At 36.5% G+C, this 23,828-nt stretch overlaps 4 protein-coding genes and 1 non-coding gene across 7 annotated transcripts; 2 read left to right on the forward strand and 3 right to left on the reverse strand.

Annotated features, from left to right (window-relative positions):
* The first annotated feature begins 1,713 nt into the window (after window positions 1–1,713).
* On the forward strand, window positions 1,714–5,256 carry CLS (cardiolipin synthase). The gene is made up of 8 exons (XM_059581452.2): window positions 1,714–2,264; window positions 3,226–3,292; window positions 3,382–3,456; window positions 3,581–3,632; window positions 3,923–4,008; window positions 4,129–4,203; window positions 4,477–4,571; window positions 4,655–5,256. Exons 1-8 carry the CDS (start codon window positions 1,828–1,830, stop codon window positions 4,746–4,748), a joined length of 981 nt encoding a protein of 326 aa, XP_059437435.2. The 5' UTR covers window positions 1,714–1,827; the 3' UTR covers window positions 4,749–5,256.
* Window positions 5,257–5,369: 113 nt separating this feature from the next.
* Window positions 5,370–7,356, reverse strand: LOC132170459 (pentatricopeptide repeat-containing protein At1g11630, mitochondrial). The gene has a single exon (XM_059581450.2). The coding sequence runs from the start codon at window positions 7,284–7,286 to the stop codon at window positions 6,078–6,080; it is 1,209 nt and encodes a 402-aa protein (XP_059437433.2). The 5' UTR covers window positions 7,287–7,356; the 3' UTR covers window positions 5,370–6,077.
* Window positions 7,357–10,273: 2,917 nt separating this feature from the next.
* LOC132170495 (small ribosomal subunit protein mS86 (rPPR1)-like) lies at window positions 10,274–12,614 on the reverse strand. Of its 2 annotated transcripts, XR_009438971.2 has the most exons (2): window positions 10,987–12,614; window positions 10,274–10,599 (listed from the first exon to the last, which is right to left on the reverse strand). XR_009438971.2 is itself a non-coding variant. In XM_059581493.2 (1 exon), the coding sequence occupies exon 1, from the start codon at window positions 12,523–12,525 to the stop codon at window positions 11,317–11,319; it is 1,209 nt and encodes a 402-aa protein (XP_059437476.2). In that variant the 5' UTR covers window positions 12,526–12,614; the 3' UTR covers window positions 10,804–11,316. The 2 variants fall into 2 exon arrangements, 1 of the variants encoding a protein (XP_059437476.2); XM_059581493.2 differs by lacking the exon at window positions 10,274–10,599 and having other exon boundaries at window positions 10,804–12,614.
* An 86-nt stretch (window positions 12,615–12,700) lies between these two features.
* On the reverse strand, window positions 12,701–12,772 carry TRNAW-CCA (transfer RNA tryptophan (anticodon CCA)). The gene has a single exon. It is a non-coding gene; the product is annotated as a tRNA-Trp (tRNA).
* Window positions 12,773–18,379: 5,607 nt separating this feature from the next.
* Window positions 18,380–23,478, forward strand: TOM1 (tobamovirus multiplication 1). 2 transcript variants are annotated; one of them, XM_059582237.2, is made up of 12 exons: window positions 18,380–18,484; window positions 18,565–18,769; window positions 19,425–19,515; window positions 19,612–19,664; window positions 19,876–19,968; window positions 20,083–20,154; window positions 21,358–21,430; window positions 21,590–21,635; window positions 21,789–21,852; window positions 22,416–22,469; window positions 22,647–22,724; window positions 22,860–23,478. In XM_059582237.2, exons 2-12 carry the CDS (start codon window positions 18,617–18,619, stop codon window positions 22,950–22,952), a joined length of 870 nt encoding a protein of 289 aa, XP_059438220.1. In that variant the 5' UTR covers window positions 18,380–18,484; window positions 18,565–18,616; the 3' UTR covers window positions 22,953–23,478. The 2 variants fall into 2 exon arrangements, with proteins under 2 accessions (XP_059438220.1, XP_059438221.1); XM_059582238.2 differs by having other exon boundaries at window positions 18,401–18,484; window positions 18,590–18,769.
* The last annotated feature ends 350 nt before the right edge of the window (window positions 23,479–23,828 follow it).

Genomic DNA, 23,828 nt, shown 5'->3' on the forward strand with positions numbered 1-23,828 from the left:
TCTATCCTGGATTTCTAACCCAGGAAGGATCTCTTTTTTTCGGACTTCGGGTCAAATATGTCGTATTGAGTTTTAAGGCCCATTCACCTCACCATTGAATTTATTGGGTCTATTTGGAGTGTCATTTTTTTTTTTTTTTTTCAATCCAGTCTATTTAACTTATATATATATATATGCACTTGATTCTCACATATTTGTATTAAAAATACATGTAAGAATGACATGTACTTTAAATATATATTAATATAATCGACTAAATTAAAACTTTGAGGAAATATTTTTTTATAAAATTTTGAAGTATTATTCTTCCATCAATTCATAAAACATGTGAAGGCAAGAAGATGAAGAGGTTATGACCAGTTGGCCATCTTACATTCTTACGTATTCCATGACCAAAGCTCTGTCCACGTCTTTACACGTGCTGAAAAATCTCTAAGATAAGAGATTTTGATCGTTTCAAAGTCAAATGATAGTTTTGTCTTATTGTTTATACCAAAATTTGATTGGTGAACTTTCAAACTTTGAAAGTTACTAATAACAATCTATCTCTGCACAGATGCCATGGGGCATAGACTAGTAGTTCTTGCATTTTAAAGAATAAAGTACTTGTTTAAGGGGTTCGTTTGGGATTGGGTTTGAAGGGCTTGTTCAACACTCAAAAGGCCCGTTTGAGATTGAGTTTGAGAGACTTGTTTAATGCTCAAAAAGTCCGTTTGAAAAAAAAATATTTGTTTGATAAAAAAAATTAAAAACGCTTTTAAGGTTCTAAAAAACCTAAAAATGACCGAAACGCACTTTTAGCAAAAGCTTAAAAATAAAGCTTTTGCCAAAAAACATTTTTTTACTTAAAAACTTTATTTGTCAAACGCAATTCAAAACAGGTTCTTAATCGCATGCATTTTTGTTCGGATTTAACTTTGGTCCTGTAATTCAATAGTTTAGATTTTTTTTTTTTAAGTTTAAAATTAAATCTAGTTAGAGTAGTTTTTGGTACGACCTAATCAGTAATAAGCTACCTGCAAAATAGTAAGAGTGTCAAAAGATCTGTCGGTCCGAAGACCAGAAAAACTCCGATGCTAAAGTTAGCATTCTTATTTGGAGAGAAAATATAGCAATGGATTCATCCACTTTCCTTTTATAGGGTTTTAGGTAACTGCTAGTATTATGCCGTTGTACGTTTATCTGTTGGTTAAGAGATAATAGTCTTTTCATGTTCAGATGGTGGAAAAATAATCTCTTGAAATATCTGGAGTGGCTGAATTATTTGAATGAGATTGCTTGAATTACAAAGGACCCATAATAAATTTTGAGGTTTGATACGGACACAACGCGAACCCAACTCATGGCTAACTTCTCTTCTACGTGTAAAAAAAATTTGAATTTTAAACCAAACAAATTGTTTTTTTTCTCAAATTTTCAGAATCCCCAAAATCCTCTCAATCAATTTTTTATTTTATTTTTAAATAACACATAGGAGAGAAGTTAACCATAAGTTAGATTTATGTTGTAATCTTAACATTTTCCATAAATTTTATCTGCCAACAAATTTAAACCGTTAAAAAAATTATAACACATATTAACAGCACCTTGCCCGAATGAGCACAAAGATAATAAGAGAGATGCAGGATATGAATGAGCCTTGTAAGTTTGCCAAATCATACTTGTTAAACACGTGGCGCATAGAAAGAAAGCCAGATGGAGACGTTGTAGGAATTGTAGGAAAACACATAGCAGGTGATATGCTTCCCCTGTGAGAGCCCCTCCAAAACCCCTGCAAAACCTACCAGAGTTGCTCGCTGGCAATCCTCAAACAATGCCACTACCAAAATGGTGGTCTTCAGGTCCCTCAAAGCCCTAATCAAAGACCCCAAAAGATCCAAAACTTTCCTCACCCTCACCACCATCACCAGCAACACAACCTCCACAATCCCACTTCCGTACTTCCCTCTCTCTCACCATCTCGCTCGCCCTCTCTTTCGCCTCCCCTGTTCCACCAAATGGATCTTCAGCCCCTCCTTCCACGGCCCTCTCTTCCTTTCTTTCCCTCCATGGAAGCTCTCCCAGTCCGCCACGCCCCTATACCTCCAGGGCAAGGCCCCCGCCGTCGTTTTGCGCAGGGCTTTGCCCATCACTTTGGGCCAGGCCGTCTTGGATCGGGTCGAGCGGCCCAAGGAGCCCGCTGACGCAGCCTTTCTGGAGAGCTTCGTGAACTTGCCGAACTTGATCTCCATGACCCGATTGCTCTCAGGTCCTGTGCTTGGATGGTACGGTTTTTTTCCCCTTTGATGCTCCGTTTAGTTGCTGGGAAAGTTAGAGCAAAAGAAAAGAAAATTTGGGTCTATAAATAGAGAAATTTTTTAACAGTCATAGGCATACGTGGTTGAGTAAATAAGAAGAATCGGTGATTATAGATTGGGTTATGTGAGATAATTAAGGGTCATTTGCTTTATGCAATGTGCTGCTTCTTGGGGGTTTAAGCTCGTAAAAAGGTACCACCTTGTTGAACGAAAGATTTTGGTTGAGTGCACCACTGTACATATAGCAAAGTAGCCTATTCGTTTTATTTATTTACTTTACTTTACTAGCATATATTGGGTGAGATCAAAACTAAAAGAGGATTTGATTGCACATTACTTTGTTGATTTTTAGTACAGATAAACATATCTGAGGCCCAATTTTACTAGTAGCTTGTGGTGTGTGTTTAAGGAGGAGTTGAGACTATGGAGCATTTGGTCATACATTGTTCTGGTGCTAGAAATTAAGGTCTCTTTGCTTGGCCCGACTTGGGTAAATGCCAAATTTATGCTTGAGCTATTTAAGATCTTGAGTAGGGTAGTAATGAAAACAATATTAGAATGTTTGAGGGCATAGAACTGCCACAAACTGCTGTTGCTTTAATCTTCTCTTGAATGCGAATTAACTGAAATTGGGATTTTTTAGGATAAATTGTGCCCTTTAGCTAGGATCTTCCCCTGTGTACTTTTTGAGTCCTTTGGATATGCCATCTCCGAGGTGCAGTGCGCTTTCTCTTCAACAAAGATTCTCATTCAAATCACTCTAGGATGTTCATTTCTTTAGATGTTGATCTTATTTGGATTTTGAATTATCTAATTTTTTATAGTAACGCACCTTTTATCTTCAGATCTTTTTGCTTATTTTTTAACATAAATGTTTAAATTTTTTAATTGCCCTGCACTGGAAATGGGATTAACAATCTTTATGCAGGATGATCACAAATGAGTGGTATTCTTCGGCAATGGTGGGATTGGCTATCTCTGGGGCAACTGATTGGGTATGGACACACGTCTTTGATGGAAGCAAATCCCAATGTTACAAAAATGAGATGTTAAACGCTTTACTTTTTCTTCATTCATCATGTAGCTAGATGGATACGTGGCAAGGAAGATGAGAATAAATTCTGTTGTGGGTTCCTACCTTGATCCCCTTGCTGACAAGGTAAAAGTTCAAGCCTCTTCTTCTGAGCTCAATAGCTTTGCTGGGTTGCTCTTTTCAGGTTGTATTTGGTTCATTTTACCTGCCTTTGGCTGAACTTTGTTTTTGCTATGTCTGGTTGATACAGGTTCTTATTGGATGTGTTGCTTTGGCAATGGTACATAAAGATCTTCTGCACCGTAAGTAGTCTTGATCCCCCCACCCTCCCAATTGAAAAAAGTAAAACAGTGCATATTGAGCCGTTGGACGTATCGATGAAAATTAGCAATATGTGTATCTGTATTTTTCAAGAAAGCTTAGCTCACTATTTCAAAGGATTGGTTCATTGGTTGTAATGGTTGTCACATGGCAGTATATATTTGCTCCTTTAATAATTTTTTTTGGAGCACATAAGATTAACATGCACACAGTTCTCTTTTATGTCTGTTGTGGAGAAAATGAATCTCATTTGGTATTTTGGACTGTGAAGCTGGACTTGTTGGACTCGTTGTGTTGCGAGATGTCTTCCTTGTTGGTGGTGCAGTATATCAAAGAGGTAGTAGCTTGGGTTGGGAGGTAATATAGCCTAATTTGAACTTGTTATAGGATTTTTTTCCCCCCCTTTTTCTCCACTTGACAGTCTTGGTAGTTATCTAGTTGAAATCTTGATTGTTACTATTGAATTTCTTCTTTCAGTGGAAAAGTGGGTTTGATTTCTTCAACCTTGATGGTACCTGTCCCCAAAAGGTTGAGCCTCTCTTTCTTAGCAAGGTAAGGTTCGAGTGTCATAACTTGATTATCTGATGGACGGGGTTAGTAATAGAGTAATATATGTAAAGTAGTGTATCTAAATTCTGCAATGTGGACGTTAGGGAACAGGTTATTTAGTAAAGTTTATAAACTCCTTTTCCTATTTTTGGATTAAAAATATGCTCTCTCTTTTTTAATTAAATATATATTGAAGCATGAAATGTTATAGGGCTCATGGCTGATATATAGATAGGAGGAAATAGATAGCTTAACAAGGAGTGCTAATCTTTACAGGTTAATACGGTTCTCCAGTTGGTTTTAGTAGCTGCAGCTCTTCTTCAACCAGAGTTTGGAACCCAAGAAACTCAGTCATACATCACATATTTAAGGTAACTCAGTCACCTTTCTGGCTGTTGTGTAAGTTTTGATTCTTTTGATATTATATAGCATAAGTCCATTTAATTTGGCGCAGTTGGTTAGTGGCTTCAACAACAGTGGCTTCCACTGCAGCATATGGAGTACAACACATAAGGAAGAGATCTGCCTTGATCAGTAGGAAACCTTAGTTTGAATCTTACCTTTCAGGTAGCTGGTAAAATACATCAACTTCATCAGCTCTGAGTTATTTAGTGGGCGTCAATGTTAAAAGATTGAAGAACAAATGGTGGTATTGAGGTTGTGGTATCCATAGACACAAGACACGGAAGGTGTTAGAACTTTTTAAGGTCATCTTTCACAAGTTCCATCTGTCAGAGACTGAGTTGTGGCCTTTTAACTCCTGGAATTGCTTGGCAAGTATGCTAAAAGTTGGAAAAACTTGGTTAAGCTGTGAAGATTCATAACAGAAGCTCTTTTTTTTTTTTCGGTCCGTTCCTTTTTTTCTCTTTTCATTTTTCCTTCTTTTAAAGGGAAAGAACGGGAGGGTCTTTGAGAGTGAACTTGTTATTGTGAATAAAGAAATATGTCCTTGTAATTTATATACTCGACATCACAAATTCTTCAAAGAATGAAAATAAAATATCTAGGGTTTGTTCTGAGAAAGTTATTATGGATGCCAGTACTCATTTTGTTACACGAGCCTTTGTCATCAACACCTTCCAAGCACTGCATTCAGTATGCTGCTAATCAAAAGCTCATTACCCTTCCTGCTAATTGTACAGATTTACAAAATCGCAAAACTAGGAAGAAGCAAAACCCCCATCGCACTCATCCAATCAAAAGGTTGCCTCAGAGTAATGATAGGCTTCCAAACTTTACAATAGAATGCATACGTGCGGAATAAGTATGGTCCATTACCAACAGTAGTTTGAGAAGAGTACAAGATGAGACCACAGGTTGGTTTCTAGTTCCTTTACCGACATGTCTGCAGTAAAAAATCTCTCTAGTGGAGGACAAAAGTGAACTCATAGATGTCCAATTACGACCCAACCAGGTTTTACTTTTCGCGGGAGTGGTTCACAAGCAATCTCAAAAGCAACTCTTGATGGTCGTCCACTAAGACATCAAACTTGAAATGTCATGATCTATGCCAAAGGGGGAAGTGTCGAGAGCCAAATAAATGAACTAAATTTTTTAAACTAAATTTTTTTAAAAAATTTATGTACCAGATCATGGCAGACAAGAGAGAAGAAATTACATTTTTTAATTTAAAAATTTTGTCACACCAGTTTAAAATTTTTTTTGAATTCATTTATTTGGCTCTCTACCGCCGCAAAAGGTTCTTGCAAGATAGCAATCACAAACTCTTGCCTCTGATCAACTATCCCAAAAGACTCATTGCTGAATCAGAATCAACAAGAATCTCATCACAGGAGAGAGCAGGTTTCCACACAAATTCCGCGATCATCAAATTGATCTCCACAGTTTCATCCAACTTGCACACCAAGCAACACTTTTCATTGAGGCAACCCAGCTTCAATTTCATCCCACATGTGAACATTCTTGATAACTTTCTCCTTGATCTGCTTAATAAGCTCGCGTGCCTCTTCAACCTTTTTAATCCCCACAAGCCCCTCTACAAGCCCCTTCATCGTCACGAAATTCGGTAACCAACCCTTCTCCATACTCTCCTTAGCAATCGACAATGCGGCCTCAATATCCCCACCTTGGCATAGGAAGCAAACCAGAGTAGAATAGCAATCGTAATCCGGTTGACAACCCCTCTTCTTCATGGTCTTGAAGAGCTTCTTGGCTTGCTCCAAATTGCCTTCGTTACAAAACCCTTGAATCAAATGTTCATACGTGACCGAATTCGGCCTCAGGCCCCTCAACAACATTCCATCCAGCAATGCCTTGGCCTCCGAAGATTTCTTCAGCTTGCACAGACCCTGAATCCTAATGTTGTACGTACCAATCCCCATGTCCACACCATGCTTCTTCATCAACTTCATTACTTTCCCAATGTCCTCAAACCTCTCTTCCCTGTAAAACCCAGCAAACAAATGCCCAAAAGTCGTCGCGCTCGGCTTCATCCAGTTCCTCTCCATCTCGGCCACCACAGAATACCCGGAACTCGTCGACCCAGACTCCGAAAACCCCTTGATCACCGTGTTATACGAGTCCAAATCCGGCTCAAGCCCATAAACCTTTGGAAACTCAACGAAAACCCGATTCAGCTCCTTGTAATCCTTCGCCACCAGGCAAGCAAACAGTAACGCGTTGAGCGATTTCACCGAGCGACGAATACCCAGATCACCCATTTGCTTAAAAGCCTCAATAGCCTGGTTGACCATACCAGCCCGGCCGTAGAGGACGATAGAGTGGGCAACAAAACGCTCCGTTCGGAGTTCGGGGCGGGTCCGGAGCCCCGACTCCAGTAACTCGCGGATTGACTCAAAGTTTTTGGAGCCGGAGAGCTGGGAGACGGCGACGTTTAAGGCGATTTGGTCGAGGCGGTAGTAGGGTGTGAGGGCCGCGGCGCGGCAGATGTCGAGGATGGTGTGGGGGTTTTGCTCGGACTTGAGGAGGTTGAGCGCGGCTCGGGTCTTCTGCTTGGAGGTGAGAGGAGTGGTGCAGTCTGGGGAGAGGATTGAGGATGCCGTGGAGAGGTGGCGGCAGTTGAGGTTGTGGGTGAGGGAGTGGCGGAGGCGAGAGAGGAGGGACATTGGGTGTACGGGGTTTAGGGTTTGGATACAGATATAAACACAAATGGAATTGGATGCTGTGAAACGGAGATCATCTATTTCCTGCCCATACAAAATTTTAAATATATATACATATACACAACAGTCACGTTATTTAATTTTTTTTAATAATATATAGGAGTAAATACTAAATAACTCAACGGGGTTTCACTTAATTTTTTTTTTTTTCTCTTATAATTTATTTTTTATCATAGGAGATCCTTCTGATTTTGATAAAAGGCCAAATTCATTATTTCGTCCATTGACCGTTAGTTGACCAAACGGAATTCTACGTTGACCAATTAGAAGCTGACATTTGACATAAGCACCTAATTAAATTTTTTACTTTTTTTTAAAAAAAAATTAAAATTAAAAAAATATATTTTTTCATAATAAAAAATAAAAAAAATAAAAAAAATTAAAATTTTTGGGGGGTGGCCGAACTGGCCTTGGCTCCATGCCACCCCCCAATTTATATATATATATATATATTATGAAAAAATATATTTTTCAATTTTAATTTAAAAAATAAAAAATAAAAAAATTTCATTAGGTGCCACATCATCAGGCCACTTATGCCAAATGTCAGTTTTTAATTGGTCCACGTGAAGTTCTGTTAGGTCAACTAACGGTCAATGGACGGAAAAACAAATTTGGTCTTTTATCAAAACCAAAATAACCTTTTGTGATAAAGAATAAACCCTAAGGAAGGAAAAAAAATTAAGTAAAATCCCATAGGGTTATTTAGTATTTACCCCTACTATATATTGTTAAATATAATAAAATAAAATTTAAATTGTGAATAGACTGCTTTTTATTTCATTTTTGGGTATATATAAGCAATAACACGGTATGATAGATTACTTCTATTTAATTGTATGCACTTGGCCACACAAATTGTGAGCGGTGTTTGATGAAGTCTATATACTCGAGCAGGTTTTGAGTTGTCTGAGTATTTGCTCGGTCAAATGGCCTCGTTAAGACCATGCATAATTGCAATCAAGCATGTTATGTTTGGAAAATGATCATCTCCAGTCCATTTTGAACCGGAGGGTATCCAATTAATGGCCAAGATTTCCTATAAGAAATCCAATGGCCACAAATTGAACATCTGTCCTTATAATAAAAAAATAAGGGTTAAATACTAAATACCTCCGGGGTTTCATTGCTTTATTTTTTCCTCCTATGGTTTGATTTTTATCATAGAAGGTCCTTGTGGTTTTGATAATATACCAAACTAATCCCTTTGTTAGTTGACCGTTAGTTGACTTAACGGAAATTCACGTGGACCAATCAAATGTTGACACGTGGCACTTACTTAATTTTTTTTTTTTTTAAAAAAAAGGTATTTAAAAAAAAAAAAATTTGGGGTGGCTCTTGGCCATTTGAGGGTGGCTCGGCCAACCCCATGGAGCCTAGGGGGTGGCTCAAATGGCCAAGTCGGCCACCCCCAATTTTTTTTCTGTTAAAAAAAAAAATACATTTTTTCTTTTAATTTTTTTAAAAAATTAAGTAAGTGCCACATGTCAACATTTAATTGGTCTACGTGGATTTCCGTTAAGTCAACTAACGGTCAACTGACAAAAGGACTAGTTTGGTCTATTATCAAAACCACACGGACCTCTTGTGATAAAAATCAAACCCTAGGGGAAGAAAAAATAAAGTAATGAAACTCCAATGAGGGTAAGTATTTAACCCAAAAAATAACAAACTATTATTTAAAGTTTAATAAAAATTAAAAATAAAAATAATAAAAGCTATAGGGGTGCCCGGACCACCCCATTGAGGTGGCCGGCCACCCCATTTTTAACCATTGGAGTGGCTGGCCACCCCGGTGGCCCTTGGGGGTAGCCGAGCCACCCCAAGGGCCAAATGAATGAAAAAACCTTGGGGGTGGTTTAGCTACCCCAAAAGGCAAACCCAAATGAAAAAAATAAAAAAATAAAAAATAAAATTGGGTTTGCCTTTGGCGGTGGCCGAACCACCCCCAAGGGCCATGGGGTGGCTTTGGCCACCCCAAACCGGCCCTTGGGGGGTGGCCGAACCACCCCAAGGCCCTTGGGAGTGGTTCGGCCACCCCCAAGGCCAACATTGTAATTTTTATTTTGTTTTCATTTGGCCCTTGGGGGTGGTTCGGCCAATCACCCCCAAGGGCCACTGAGGTGGCTTTGGCCACCCAAGTGGTTAAAAATCTATGGCTTTTATTATTTTTATTTTCAATTTTTATTACACTTTACATAATAGTTCATTATTTTTTTATTATAATGATAGGTGTTCAATTTATGGCCCTTGAATTTCTTATAAGAAATCTTGGCATTAACTGATACTCTCCCGTCCGTTAAAGAAGATCCTATTTTCCATTACGTTTGAGACTGCTCATTAGTAGCCTCTCACAATTGCTATTAGACAGTCTACAATCCAAGCAACGAGCCTCTCACCATTACAATCAGACACGCTACAATACAATAACCATATTCCAGGAGTACAGCGTTCGAAATGCATCCAAAAAGACAACCAGTTTTTCTCCAAGCACATGAAGCATCTTGCAGATAGATAGCACTCCCAAACTCCTGCCTCCGATCAACTATCCCAAAAGACTTCTTGGTGAATCAAAACCAACAGGTATCTCATCACAGCAACTCTCTTTCAACCAATTAACCTTGGAATAGCATGAACACCTTTTCCACTGGGTACACAAAGCACTAAGCTCAGATGGCCACTCTTTTTCGGGTTAGGGCCACTTTAGGGATGTGACCTTGTCATATACACCCAAATGCATTACAAAGATTCAGGTATCAAGCAGCTAACAAAATTCAGTAACATCAAAACCTGAATTGGCAATGAAAACCCAAATGTCTAACTGGTAGCTTCCTAGTTAATGACCAGGGATCCAATATTTTACATATAACCTAAGGACCAATTGCAAGTGAAGTCAAAATTGAGGGCCATCCACATTTTGAAATGCTTCCTACAATTAATATATTCCCAGATTTGAGATGATATTTCATCTCAGAATCAGATGATACATGAAATATTTATCCCCATTTCTTACTTTTCACTTCCAGTCTCATCTAAAGTTTACATCGCTGTCAACATATAATACAATGAGCAGTAAAAATGTGAAAGTCTGCACAAATGTGTCTTTTACTGGAAGACTACGAAGAATTGTCTGATGTCAAAGCTCTCGCTCTTAAAATATATGGTTCGGATGAAATGCAAGCAGCAACAACGTTACTCCATGTGGTGGTCAAAGTAGCTTTCTAGACAATGGAGTTGAATGGCGGCATGTGAACCCCTATCCCGTCCAAGACATAGAAACATTGAGATCAAAAGAATTTCAAATGCAAAAATAGATAACTCGCAAAGACCCAGTGAAGTGATGAAAACACAGCAATGATGCCACCTATACTCATTCCAACTTTTGTGATAGAGAAGCTGGCTTGCCAATGAAACTAAAGTTAAAGCACTACAAGGTTAACTACCATGACTATGCATAATAGAGACTTGTAATCAAAGTTAAGATTAGCGGCTAATCTACAATACTTACACCAAAGGTGAAGGAATACCAAAAGTTCATCTACTCTCAGAGGCAAAATAAAGCAAAAACACTGTAAACCTTCCCGAATAAAAAAAAAAATTCAGATTTGCTCTACAGTAAAATAAATAAATAAAAATCTCAAACCTGATCCTATCACTGCTTGCATCAACCATGGTTCCACTTGGATAACCACCAAAACCAAATTATTTTAATCAGAATAAACCATCTAATCTTCTACAAAGGAGCCAAGTGAACAGCACATAAATCATAACTGTGTTTCCCGTAACAGAATAAGATGAAACAAAGTTTCTTCAACAAACACCATCTTCATTCAAAAATAACAATGTAGGTCAATAATTCAACAAGGGAAATGAACTCGAGACAAGGGAGCGAGCAGGTTTCCATACAAAAATTCCGTGATCATCAATTTGATCCCCACAGTTCCATCTAACTCCGCACGCCAAGCAACGATCTTCATTGAGGCAACCCAGCTTCAATTTCATCCCACATGTGAACATTCTTAGTAACTTTCTCCTTGATCTGCTTAATAAGCTCGCGTGCCTCTTCAACCTTTTTAATTTCCACAAGCCCCTCCACAAGCCTCTTCATAGTCCCGAAATTGGGAAACCAACCTTTCTCCATACTCTCCTTAGCGATTGACAAGGCGGCCTCGACATCCCCACCTTTGCATAGGAAGTAAACCAAAGTAGAATAGCAATCATATTCCGGTTGGCAACCCCTACTTTTCATGGTCTTGAAGAGCTTCTTGGCTTGCTCCAAATTGCCTTCTTTACAAAACCCATGAATCAAATGTGTATACGTGACCGAATTCGGCTTCATCCCTCTCGACAACATTCCATCAAGCAATGCCATGGCCTCCGACGACTTCTTCAGCTTACACAGACCCTGAATCCTAATGTTGTACGTACCAATCCCCATGTCCACATCATGCTTCTTCATCAACGTCATTACTTTCCCAACGTCCTCAAACCTTTCTTCCCTATAAAACCCAGCAAGCAAATGCCCAAAACTCGTCGCATTCGGCTTCACGGACTTCCTCTCCATCTCGGCCACCACAGAATACCCAGAACTCGTCGACCCAGATTCCGAAAACCCCTTGATTACCGTGTTATACGAGTCCAAATCCGGCTCAAGCCCATAGACTTTGGGAAACTCAACGAAAACCCGGTGCAGCTCCTTGTAATCCTTCGCCAGCAGGCAAGCAAAAAGCAACGCATTGAACGATTTCACCGAGCGACTAATACCCAGATCACCCATTTGCTTAAAAGCCTCAAAGGCCTGGTTGACCATACCAGCCTGACCGTACAGGACGATGGAGTGGGCAACAAAACGCTCCGTTTGGAGGTCAGGTCGGGTCTGGAGCTCCGACTCTAGTAACTTCCGGATCGAGTCGAAGTGTTTGGAGTAGGAGAGCTGGGAGACGGCAACGGAGAAAGCGATGCGGTCGAGGTGGTTATCGGGGGTGAGGGCCGCGGCACGGCAAATGTCGAGGATGGTGTGGGGGTTCTGCTCGGACTTGAGGAGGGCGAGCGCGGCTCGTGTCTTCTGTTTGGAGGTGAGAGGAGTGGTGGAGTTTGGGGAGAGGATTGAGGATGCCGTGGAGAGCTGGCGTCGGTGGAGGTGGTGGGTGAGGGAGTGGCGGAGGCGAGAGACGAGGGACATGGTGTGTATGGGGTTTAGGGTTTAGGGAGAGATGGACAGAAATGGTTTTTGCTTCAGATTTGGGAATTTTTAGTAGACGAGAGAGAGCGACTGTTTGTGACAGTGTGAGCGATAGAAAAAGTATTAAAAATAAATAAAAATTAAGAAATGGATAAAAAATCCGAACAAAGGGATTTGAACCCGACGTGAATCGAACACGCAACCTTCTGATCTGGAGTCAGACGCGCTACCATTGCGCCACGGATCCTACTGGTAGGTTTCTATACTTTTAAATATAACTAGTAAAAGTTAATAATTTGTTTTTGTAGTTTTTGGTCAATAAGCTAAAGGTCCTTTTGGGAGTGTATTTTTAAACTAAATTGTAATTTTTGAGTATTTGGGATTGTAATTTTAAAAACGCAAATTTTAAAATAGTGAGAAAAATTTGCGATTTCTATAAGCTGACTAAGGGTGCTTATTTGAAAAAGTGCGAATTTAAACAATTACGATTTCGCTTAAAATAATATTTGGCGCAATATTTATCTATTTGGCCATGAAACTGCAATTATATTCCAATGTTATCAAAATACTCAATTGATAATAAAAAATAAAAGTACTTCTTAACATGTTTTACCAAATACTTATGCAATTTTAAAAATGCAAATTTTAAAATTGCACTATCAAACGGGGCTCTTAATGTATAACTAATTCCTACTTTAAAAAAAAATAAAAAGAAAAAAAAGGTAAGAGTTTTTGCTTTAAATATATTTGTTGGCAAGCAAATAGGAAGTGAATACTAATAGATCCAATATTTAAAAATTAACCCAACAAACAAACTTGCACCACTTTTTGGGGGATCATAATGAAATTTACCAGTCTTCACGAGAAACAAAAAGTATTCAATTGGGAACCTCCTTTAAAAATGGGAGGATATTATCACCTGTGAATATATATATATATATCAAGGGCTATAATATTGCCACCTTTAAAGGTTGAGTAAATTTACTCAACCTTGACAAAACGGTGGCTTTTGAGTGGCAAAGGCGGCTAGAGGATTTATATGGAAAATTATGTTGATGGCACCAGCATTTCAACTTCTCAGGCTTCAAATATTAGCCGGTTGAATGGATGGTCCAAAGAGCGGCATGTAGCCTCTCACCAACTGCACATTTTGGTCTTTGGACTTTGACAATTTTGTAATCCCGCGGTATAAGCGACTTTAAAAGCTTTAATTGTAATTCAACTAATTCAGAGTAATAGTATAGATTAGATGTGTCTAAAGCTTTTTACGAGTCGTAATAAATGGTATTGAAATCGCTGCATGGCATGAGTTCTGACGAGGATGTCAGGAATTGAGACTGAACTATATAAATAATTTTAAGAAACTCTAATTATAACTTAGAATACTCCACACGTTGACATGGCTTTTAAAATCATAATTAAATTTATAACAAATCTAACGGTCTTACCCGATGCCATACATAAAAAGCCATAGACAGTAGAAACACTATCGGACTCATCAATTCAATTCTGAAAAATCGATTAGGTATGCAAATTGTCTACTTAATTATCTTTTAAGCGTTTGTAACAGTGATTTGATATGAAAATTGAAAAGGACAGAAGCTAATGGATAGAGGCATCAATCTTTTTGTTTTTGTGTATTGACGACTAAGACAAAAGAAACAGACATCTTACCCGTATAATGCACCTACGTACATATATACCTTGTACTCTAGTATCATAGGCTCTATAAAACGTGTGCATAGGAGAAAAGAAAATGTTTGGAATACAACAATTTTTATTATTATTCATTACAACTGAAGTGTTACGCTAACTATTATGTGACAGTTTATATTTTAATAGCCGATAAAGTAAGTCATGTGGATTTTTTAGTCATTTTGTATATGTGATAAGTGTTATGTAAGCTGTCATATGACAGTTAAGGATTGCAATTCGTGTTTGTGTATTGGGTTCAGATCATGTCGAAATGTGAGTATAATACTATATAGGTCAATCATAACTCACTAATTTCGTGTCAAATTCGCGGGTCAAGTAAAAAAAACATTAGCCCAAACGGATGCAAAAGTTTAGGTTATGTCATGTGCTAAGTTTAGGTTATGTCGAGTTGAGATATGGGTATAAGACTACATAAGTCAACTTTTGCATCCGTTTGGGATTGCGATTTCAAAAAGTGCGATTTTTACCTATCAAAAAAAAGTGCGATTTTAAAATGTCCGATTTGAAAAAAAAAAAAAAAAAAAAAAGGTTTTTAAAAACGCAGTTAAATATTTGACAATTAAAATTGTAGTTTAGCATTTAAAAAATTATATAAAATGTGTTTTTAAATCGTAATTTTTTAAAAATGCAATCTCAAACAATCAATCTTTTGCGATTTTGTTTAAAATCGTACTTTTTATTTATGAAATTGCAATGCCAAATGCACCATTAACCCGACTCATTTTATTAAACAAATTAGACTCCCCAACCCTAATATACTAATTTTGTATTGGTTTAAAAATCGTGTAAAAAATTACTAATTTTACTGATAATACACATTTTAATAACTAACGTAATAATTACATTAACACCAATACCCTTAATAGCACTCCTACATATATTTTTAGAAAGTGTTAAAAGTTGGGAGAGGTCCAATGGAGTTTGGCATCGATCAAAGTAGGCATTTATTTACCAAATCAAGAGAATTTTTGTTACCATTATAAATAAAACGTTAAAAATTCTTAGAGCTTAAAGGAGAAAAAAAAAAAAAAAAGGTTTGAGAAGTCCAAACATATTTTAATAATGTAAACACATTTTTATACCAAAAAAGAATATATTTTTGAAGAGAACAAACAAAAAAAGAGAGAGGTTTTATCCAGAGATAATGCATATAGCATACGTCCGAGTCCCACAAACCGACACCGACCAGCCGTCGAAGCCACGTCATCCGATGTAGAAACTTCGCGTCACCTTCCTGTGAGAGTAGTACTCCTCTAGCGCCTCAGTTGTCAGAGGACCCAAGCGGAAGAATCTTCTACGGCATCCTCTCACGTGCACCACGTGACTATAATAGCCCTGGGTTAATTTAAGTCGACAATCCAATTCCAATCCCGCCGCTCCTCGTCAAAATCCTTTGCCGCCCAAGGGACAAATCGGCCTTTTCCGTCTTTTCAAATGGCATATAAGCATATGAAAGTAATTTATTTATTATTATTATTTTTTTTTAATTTGAAAAAAGTGGTTTAATGTGATATAAATATAAAATATTTTCTTTCAAAAAATAAATAAATAAAAAATATTTTAGTGGAGTCCACATTTTAAAAGTGTTTAATTTGTAGCAAATATTTTATATTTTGAATTATTTATTAATTATTTTGAAAAAATATATGTTTTTAATTTGACCAAATAAGGCTTTTTATGCCCTTTTAAAACATTTCTATTGAGCTCTTTACATTTAATATTTGAGTAATTATATAATAAGTCTTTGATTCAACCCTCCAAAATTTTTAAATTTCTACTTTTTTTTCTTTGAATTTTTATTCTCTAGGTCAATCAAAATGACAATAAAATTCATGCCGTAAAAATTTTTTAACAGCCGTTATTCTGAGTCAAAATACACTGTTTCATCTCATTAAAATTTTAATTTTAAAATTTAAATATAAAAAAATATATATATAAAAAAAAGGACAGGGGTGGGCCGGGTGGCCGAACCACCCCCAGGCAAAATGAGGTGGTCGGCCACCCCTGTCCTTTTTTTATTATTTTATTTTTAATTTTTATTAAATTTTAAAATTAAATTAAAAAAATTAATATTTTAATGAAGTGAAACCGTGCGTTTTGACCTAGACTAACGGCTGTTAAAAAATTTTGACGGCTAAGATTTTATTGTCATTTTGATTGACCTAGGGAGTAAAAAAAAAAAAAATTTAAAAAAGTTAGGTATTTAAAAATTTTAGAAGGTTGATTCAGTGGCTTATTATTCAATTATCCTTAATATTTTTTTAAAATTTGAGAAAACTCGTAAAAATAACAATTGAACAAACTATCTTCTTTATTTTAAAATTTAAATTTTGTTAGATATGCTTTTCAAATACCAATATCCAAAGAAAGTTTTTAGGGGTTCACCTTATAAAAAGTTTAAATTTTAAGGCAATTGTTTTTAAATTTTTTTTAAGAAAGACCAGTATAACTCTCTTTGATCCAAAATAAGTTAAAATAGAGAGAATCTTTGTCCATAATACATTAGATTCGACACTTGTTATGTCACGTAATCTTTATTATGATAATAAATTTTACTCTAACTCGAATGCATTTAGATTAGTAGCTAACAAGAAGGAAAATGATTTTTCTATTCATCTTCGGTAGCTATATATCGAGTAATGTCAGGGATTATCTTTTTATCTTCCTAAAGTTGATGTGCCTATCAAAATCACCATTTGATCAAAATTCAAATATGATTTATCTAAAATTTAATAGTAATTTTAAATTTAATAGTAATTTTAAAAGCCACATTAACTTTAAAAAGATAAAAATATGATCCCTAAAATTACTCCTAGATATCAAGCTTCGTTGTGGAGCATGAGATAAAGTTATGAGGCTTAAGTGATTTTTTTTCTCCAAGATTAACTCTCTCAAGCTTGTTTAAACTATAACTTAATCTAGTAATGATAACAGTAAAACCCAATTTAATTTAAACTAATCAAATATGCAAATTCTTATTGCGGGAGTTAAATCTATGCCCTATTATTTACCTAAATCACATGAAAATTAGCTTAAAATTGAACCACCTTAATGGTTTTTGTAAATAAATTATTTTTTCGTCGAGACCTTTCATGAATTTCTTTGCTTTTTTTTTTTTTGGTTGGGTGAACCTGAGTCATAGACTCAAGTGTGTCGTGCCGTCCTTATTCAAAAAATAAATAAAAAATTATCGTGCACGCCATATATAATATTTTCCGTTTCTGTAGATTAACACTTTACGAGAGGGTAGTTTCGTCCCCGTAGTACAATGGAAAGAAGCATGTGTAACAAAAAAACACCAGATAAGTTTTAGACCAAAGTCAAAGGATTTGAAATTTCATTTAAATTGGGCAAAGATGTGATTTGTTTTAATCAGTCTATTAAATCACATGTATTTATATAATTTTTAATTAAAAAATGTTTTCACTTATTCTAAACGGATAAATAAAATTAAATTTAATTACTTTACTAATTAACTGATGTTATCCTTTTAAAATGGATGTAATTTAAAAAAATCTAAATTTAATAGTAAACAAAAACTGATTTAAAAATGAAATCTAATAAAAATAAAGACGTAAGCAGAGATAATAAAAGTACATAATAACACATCTTTGAATAAAGTAATATGTATCTCATAAATAATTGGAGAAATTTTACTAAGGATCCCTAAACTTCTATCCGTTTTGAAATACCCTATGAACTTCAAAATCTCTCAATTTAGTCCCCTGAACTTTCAATTGCTCTAAATTTGGATCATTCAGTTAATTTAGCCATTAAAAATTCAAAAAAAATCAAAATATCCTTGATTTTTGTTTTTTTTTTTAAATAAAAAAACGTTTTAAAAGTTGAAATTTTATACAATAATCAGGGGTATAAACGTCATGTGACGTTTAAAATCTGACGGAGGTGTCCAAATTGAAAGCAATTGAAAGTTCAAGGGATTAAATTGAGAGATTTTAAAATTTATGAGAGTATTTCAAAACGGATAGAAATTTGAAGATCCTTAGTGAAGTTTTCCCTAAATATTTTAAAAAGATCATATGACTCTTGTATGATAAGAGAAACGTGTCATAGATGGGGTGTATGAATTAGCTATGTAGCAAATTTCTGCCAAAGTAACACGACCACTTGGCTATCTAATACCCGTAGAAGCTTAGGTGAGAAACGACCAAACCAAAAGCCCCCAAGGAGCTCGACCTGTCTCTCACTCCCTCTCTCTCTCTCTCCTCACGAAGACCGTCTGGTAGACCCTTCTTTCTCTCTGTCTCTCTCTCTCTCTCTCTCTCTCTCTTTGAATTTGAGCTTGGGCGTCTCTGAAAGCAGTATTTGACTTTGGCGTGTGCGGAAGCTCTTCGCGGGGAGAGCTGAGAGCGGAATGACGAGAATGCCACTGAGCTTGGCGCCCATGGCGGACCTGGAAGCTCTGGTTTCCAGCTGGTGGGACGTGATCAATGAGTCCACTCGGTGGCAGGACGGGATCTTCTACACTCTCTGCGCCCTTTACGCACTTGTCTCCTCCGTCGCTCTGGTCCCTTACTCTCTCTCTCTCTCTCTCTCTCTCTAGAAAACTTAGTATTCACTTTTTTCTTGTAAGATTTAGTTTTTTTTTTTTTTTTTGGTGATTCTAGTATTTGGGTCTATTGCTCTAGGAATAGCTGTAACTGATTTTATTTGTATTTGGGTAGTTCTTTTTCTTTCTTTCTTTTTATTTTTTGTGGGGCTGGGATTGAGAAAGTGATAGATTGGGAGCTATTGTGGATGTATGGTTTGTGGCATTTTCATTTGTAAGAATCACCAGGATTTGGGTCTCTAAGTAGTGACATTATGATGGGCTATTTAGAATCTTAGAGGTGGGGAAAAAGTAGTGAAATCCGTAATTGTTTCAAAATATTTCAAGTTGTTCTTGGAGACATAATCATGTGTTGTTTTCGGTTACTATTAGATTTTGTTGAATAACTTGATTGCCTGAAAAGTTTCCGATTATGGTTAATATGTATTTTCAGTTCATATCATTCTTTTCAATTTTTACTTGTTTTTCGGATTTCTTCAAGTTACGCCTGGCTTTGGATTATTTCAACTTGAAACGATTAGTCAAAGAAAAAAAAAAAAAAAAAAGATAAGGAAACTTGTTGAAGTTTTTCAGGGGATTTCTGAGGAGGTTGTGTACCTGTGGTTATGTGCAGATTCAATTGATAAGGATTGAGATGAGAGTGCCCGAATATGGTTGGACAACTCAGAAAGTTTTCCATCTTATGAACTTCATTGTGAATGGAGGTGATATTTTAAATTTTGGTGATATTCGGAGTCTTGAGTATACTTTGTCATTTGGGTATAATTTCACTCTTTGGTTATGCCTTTCTTATGCTGCAGTACGTGCGATTGTGTTCGGATTTCACACTCAAGTATTTTACTTGCATCCAAAGGTTAGTTTGTTGACGTTTCGAGCAATGTTGTTTTGGAATTTTAATTTCTAACCTAACCATGTTAAGTGATGTGACACTTGCATTGAATTGTGAGTTTCATACATGTTTTTTTTTTTTTTTTTTCCTTTTTAAATTAGACTAGTTAGAGTAAAAAATGTTCTTTCCAAGTATCAGCAATATACTGACATTGAGCTGCTGCACCTTGAACCAGGTTCTAATTTTAGTGTTATTGGATCTTCCCGGTCTTCTATTTTTCACTACATATACACTCCTTGTCCTTTTTTGGGCTGAGATTTATCACCAGGCAAGTAAATTTTCTTGTTATTATCAGAGTGCAAGGCCATTTCCACATTTCAGCAAAATATTGAAGTTGTGCAGGTGGGAAAATATTAACCTTTTCGTTACTATTAATGGACAGGCAAGAAGTTTACCAAGCGAGAAGCTCAGGCTTGTTTATATTTCAGTTAATGCTTGGATATATGCTATACAGGTATGATCTGCGTCACACACGTTCTAATGCTGCTGCAGTTGCATTACTTATTATTTCGCTGATCTGCTGCCGAAATATCATCTTTGAAGCACTTCAGTTTGTGCCTTGTTTCATTTCATGTGGTTCTCAGGATGACAGCTATTTTTTTTGGGAGAGGGGTGGGGGGTGGGGGGGTGGCCGGGGGTGTTAGTTTGAATCTTCTTTGTTCTTTCAACATAGGTAAAAATGGTCCAATGGTCCTTGAGGTTTCACCTTTTATCAAATCGATCCTTCCTTAAGGTTTAGAGCTTATCAAATCACTCTCTAAGATTCACACCATTATTAAATAACTCCATTCTCATTATGTTAACTTTTTAACAGAGATGAGTGATGCGTGGCTATCAAGCCATGTCATTTCCAACAAAAAGAAGGCATGTGTCTAGACCATTCAGTCAACCACACTGCATGCGCTATGCCATTGACATGTTAGCCACAAATTAAAAATTGGCCACAAGTCCCCTCTACTTTGAGAGGGGGTGGCCGCCTTCCACAACAAAGGACGTGGCCGCAGCCCCTCCTACAACAGAGGGAATGGTCGTGCGGCCACCCCCTCCGGAAATAGAGGTTTTTATTTTATTTTATTTTATTTTGAAGTTCTGGTTGATGTGACCAATTTTTAAGTTCTGACTTACATGTCAGGGACGTGGTGTGTTCTGTGTGACATGTTTCTTATGTAAGCTAATTGACTGGATGGTTTAGACACGTCTTCTTTTTATTGGACACGACATGGCCTGATGGTCATCGTTAAGAAGTTAATGGAAGGGGAACAAAGGGAGTTATTTGATAACAATGTGAATCTTAGGGAGTGATTTGATAAGGTTTAAACCTTAAGGAGCGATTTGATAAAAGATGAAACTTCAAGGACCATTAGAGCATTTTTCCCTTCAAAATAAGGAAAAAGTAGGGGTGAAGGGTTTGGGTCAAAGTTTTAGGAGTGATGAGATGGCCTGTTTCTTAGTTTACGAGCTCTCAAGTGAAATTCTTAACCCATTTTCTGGACACTGAATTTCATAGAATAGAAAATACAAATCTTTCTTTTTTCCATGGAATGCATGTCATCCTAGCATAAACGCCCTACCCAAGCCCTTAAGGGTCACTTCATAAATGTAATTTAACTTTCAAGATTTTAAGAAGAATTGAATCAAAGTGAGGTTTTGGTACCAGATTGGCATCTGGATATACCTTTGGATCGATGACAACAGCGTTGTAGAATTCATCGGAAAGATATTTATTGCAGGTTAGACTTTGTATCTAATTATGCTACAACTTTCATACGGTCCATTTTCCTTGAGATTGCGACTTCATTTTCCATCTCAAAATACATATTCTACATTCTAAGTATTGCTTCTTTCATTTGATCAATGGTGCTTATTTTATTACATATTTGTTCTCCCAGTGGTGTCAATTATAGCTGCAGTAGGTTTCTTGCTATATGGAGGAAGGTGAGCGTTCTCTATTCAACGATCTCTATGTTATTTACTCTTCCGTGCATATGGAATTGCCTCAATTCTGGCTACTTGTTTGTTTTTCATGTCTGTTTTTGGGTTTTATTTCTACAATTTCTCTTGGTGGGTTGACATATAAGATGCTTCCAGATTATTTTTCATGTTGAGACGCTTTCCTATCGAATCAAAAGGAAGACGGAAGAAACTTCATGAGGTTTGTGACTTCCGATTATAGTTTGTCTACTTGATTGCTAGAATTGTTACAGTGAAATGTTCGCCTTTATCTTTGGGTATGACATATGTATGTTACTTACCAGGATCTCTTATTGGCATATATTGGGGAAACTAAACGTTACCAAACTAGGGCTCTAAATGGATCTGCATATGACTTAAATTCCATTTAATTGGGGGCAGTTGGTCATGTATGCTTAGATCTAGTATGGAACAGCACTTGCCAGTTCTTATAGAAACTTGATTGACTAAAAAAGCCTTCCAAGTGCAAGATCCTGCTGCTTTATCAAAGCTTGTGTGAGAAATGATTGAATTATCTGGTTGGGGTGTGTTGTCTAGTTATCCTTGCCAACAAAGTAATTCCTTATCAAGTTTCACAATTATAAACTGCAGATTAATGAGTATATCATTCTGGACTAAAACGAACCTCTCCCAACTCCACCTCCCCGCGCAAATAAAAGAGAGAGAGAGAGAGAGAGAGAGAGAGAGGATAGTCTTTCACACAAACTAGTTTCTATTGATGTGAAAATTGTGCTTTTTGTGCAGGTTGGATCTGTTACAGCTGTATGTTTCACCTGCTTTCTCATAAGATGCTTTGTGGTAAGCTTCAAACTAAGTCTGTATGAACCTAGACATTTACATCACAATTCTTCTTTGTTTTATTGAAAAGAGTACGCTCCTATGTGACTTTGTTTATCTATTTTCAAAAGTGTTGCTGCTTTCTTAAGCATATGTTGGGTTTGTGGATGCTTTTATAACTTAATTCACAAAATGCAGGTTGTTTTATCTGCTTTTGATACAGATGCTTCACTTGATGTTTTGGATCATCCCGTTTTGAACTTGATCTACTACATGGTATTCTACTAAGCTTGTTATTTTGAAAACCTTATATATATATATATATATATATATATATATATATATATATATATTCTCTCTCTCTCTCACACTGAGAATAAATTTTGGAAATTTTTGCTGCTCTAATCACAGTTGGTTGAGATCCTGCCTTCAGCTCTAGTCCTTTACATCCTGCGTAAGTTGCCTCCCAAGAGAATATCAGCCCAATATCACCCCATCCGTTGACCATGGTGCATCTTGGATCTTGGTGTTCTTTTTCCCATCAAAAAAAGATTTTTCTTAGTTTGGGAGTTAGATCCTATTGGAGTTCAGCAGGAGGAGAGCCAAGAAAAAGAAAATCCAGATGTAGCATTCTGGTTGGCTCATGACGCCGGCAATTCTTTTCTTTTTTCATGTATATTAATTCCATTCTGTTTGCAGCTTGTTGGAGGGGAGAATTTGAATTAATTTCTTCAATTCTTCTTGGGTTATGTGACTTCAAGAACTGGTTATGTGGTAATATTGGTCAACATATGGAAAAAAGGAAAGTTTTTTTGTAACTTATATGTTTTAGGTCTCACCTCAGTATGTGGTTAGGGTTAAAAATTGGTTTTTGCTGAATAATTATTAGAGACAATTTGTTATTTGTCCCTCAAAATAACATATCACATGATATTTTTAGTTGCTTTTAGGTATTTATGTAAAGATTTATACATTTGAGCCATCAGTGAGGTTAGAAGTGGATGAACTTTCTATATTGTTTACTTTATTATTATTATTATTATTATTATTTTTATTTTTATTTTTTTATTTTTAAGTACATTAAACAACAAACAAGCAAACCAAAAAAACTAAGCTAAACAAGCCTAAAATTAACAAACTGAGATCAAAGGGGGAGGATCTTTTCCACTAACAATCCGAACAGAGGGAGGTGGAGGCGGAGCAATGAGAATGCTGCCAGATGAAAATCTGACTATGGCCCAATGTGTCACTGAGTGGGCATAGAAGTTTACACTTCTATTAACTTTTCAAGCTCTCCGCTGAGACACTTGACTCTATATTGTTTACTTGTTACTTGATTTGTTCCTAGCTTATGCTTTATATGGTGAGTTTTTAGATATA

This window comes from Corylus avellana, chromosome 1 (assembly GCF_965113065.1).
Source record: "Corylus avellana chromosome 1, dhCorAvel1.hap1.2, whole genome shotgun sequence".
Classification (NCBI taxonomy): domain Eukaryota; kingdom Viridiplantae; phylum Streptophyta; class Magnoliopsida; order Fagales; family Betulaceae; genus Corylus; species Corylus avellana.

What these genes read in the sequence shown, in the direction of transcription:
- CLS (XM_059581452.2), top strand. Translation starts at nt 1,828, where the DNA reads ATGGTGGTCTTCAGGTCCCTCAAAGCCCTAATCAAAGACCCCAAAAGA. An exon ending in TCTCTGGGGCAACTGATTGG is followed by an intron (nt 3,293 to 3,381) that starts GTATGGACACAC and finishes TTCATCATGTAG; the next exon opens with CTAGATGGATACGTGGCAAG. An exon ending in GTAGTAGCTTGGGTTGGGAG is followed by an intron (nt 4,009 to 4,128) that starts GTAATATAGCCT and finishes TTCTTCTTTCAG; the next exon opens with TGGAAAAGTGGGTTTGATTT.
- LOC132170459 (XM_059581450.2), bottom strand. Translation starts at nt 7,286, where the DNA reads ATGTCCCTCCTCTCTCGCCTCCGCCACTCCCTCACCCACAACCTCAAC.
- LOC132170495 (XM_059581493.2), bottom strand. Translation starts at nt 12,525, where the DNA reads ATGTCCCTCGTCTCTCGCCTCCGCCACTCCCTCACCCACCACCTCCAC.
- TOM1 (XM_059582237.2), top strand. Translation starts at nt 18,617, where the DNA reads ATGACGAGAATGCCACTGAGCTTGGCGCCCATGGCGGACCTGGAAGCT. An exon ending in TTGTCTCCTCCGTCGCTCTG is followed by an intron (nt 18,770 to 19,424) that starts GTCCCTTACTCT and finishes GGTTATGTGCAG; the next exon opens with ATTCAATTGATAAGGATTGA. An exon ending in GAACTTCATTGTGAATGGAG is followed by an intron (nt 19,516 to 19,611) that starts GTGATATTTTAA and finishes CTTATGCTGCAG; the next exon opens with TACGTGCGATTGTGTTCGGA.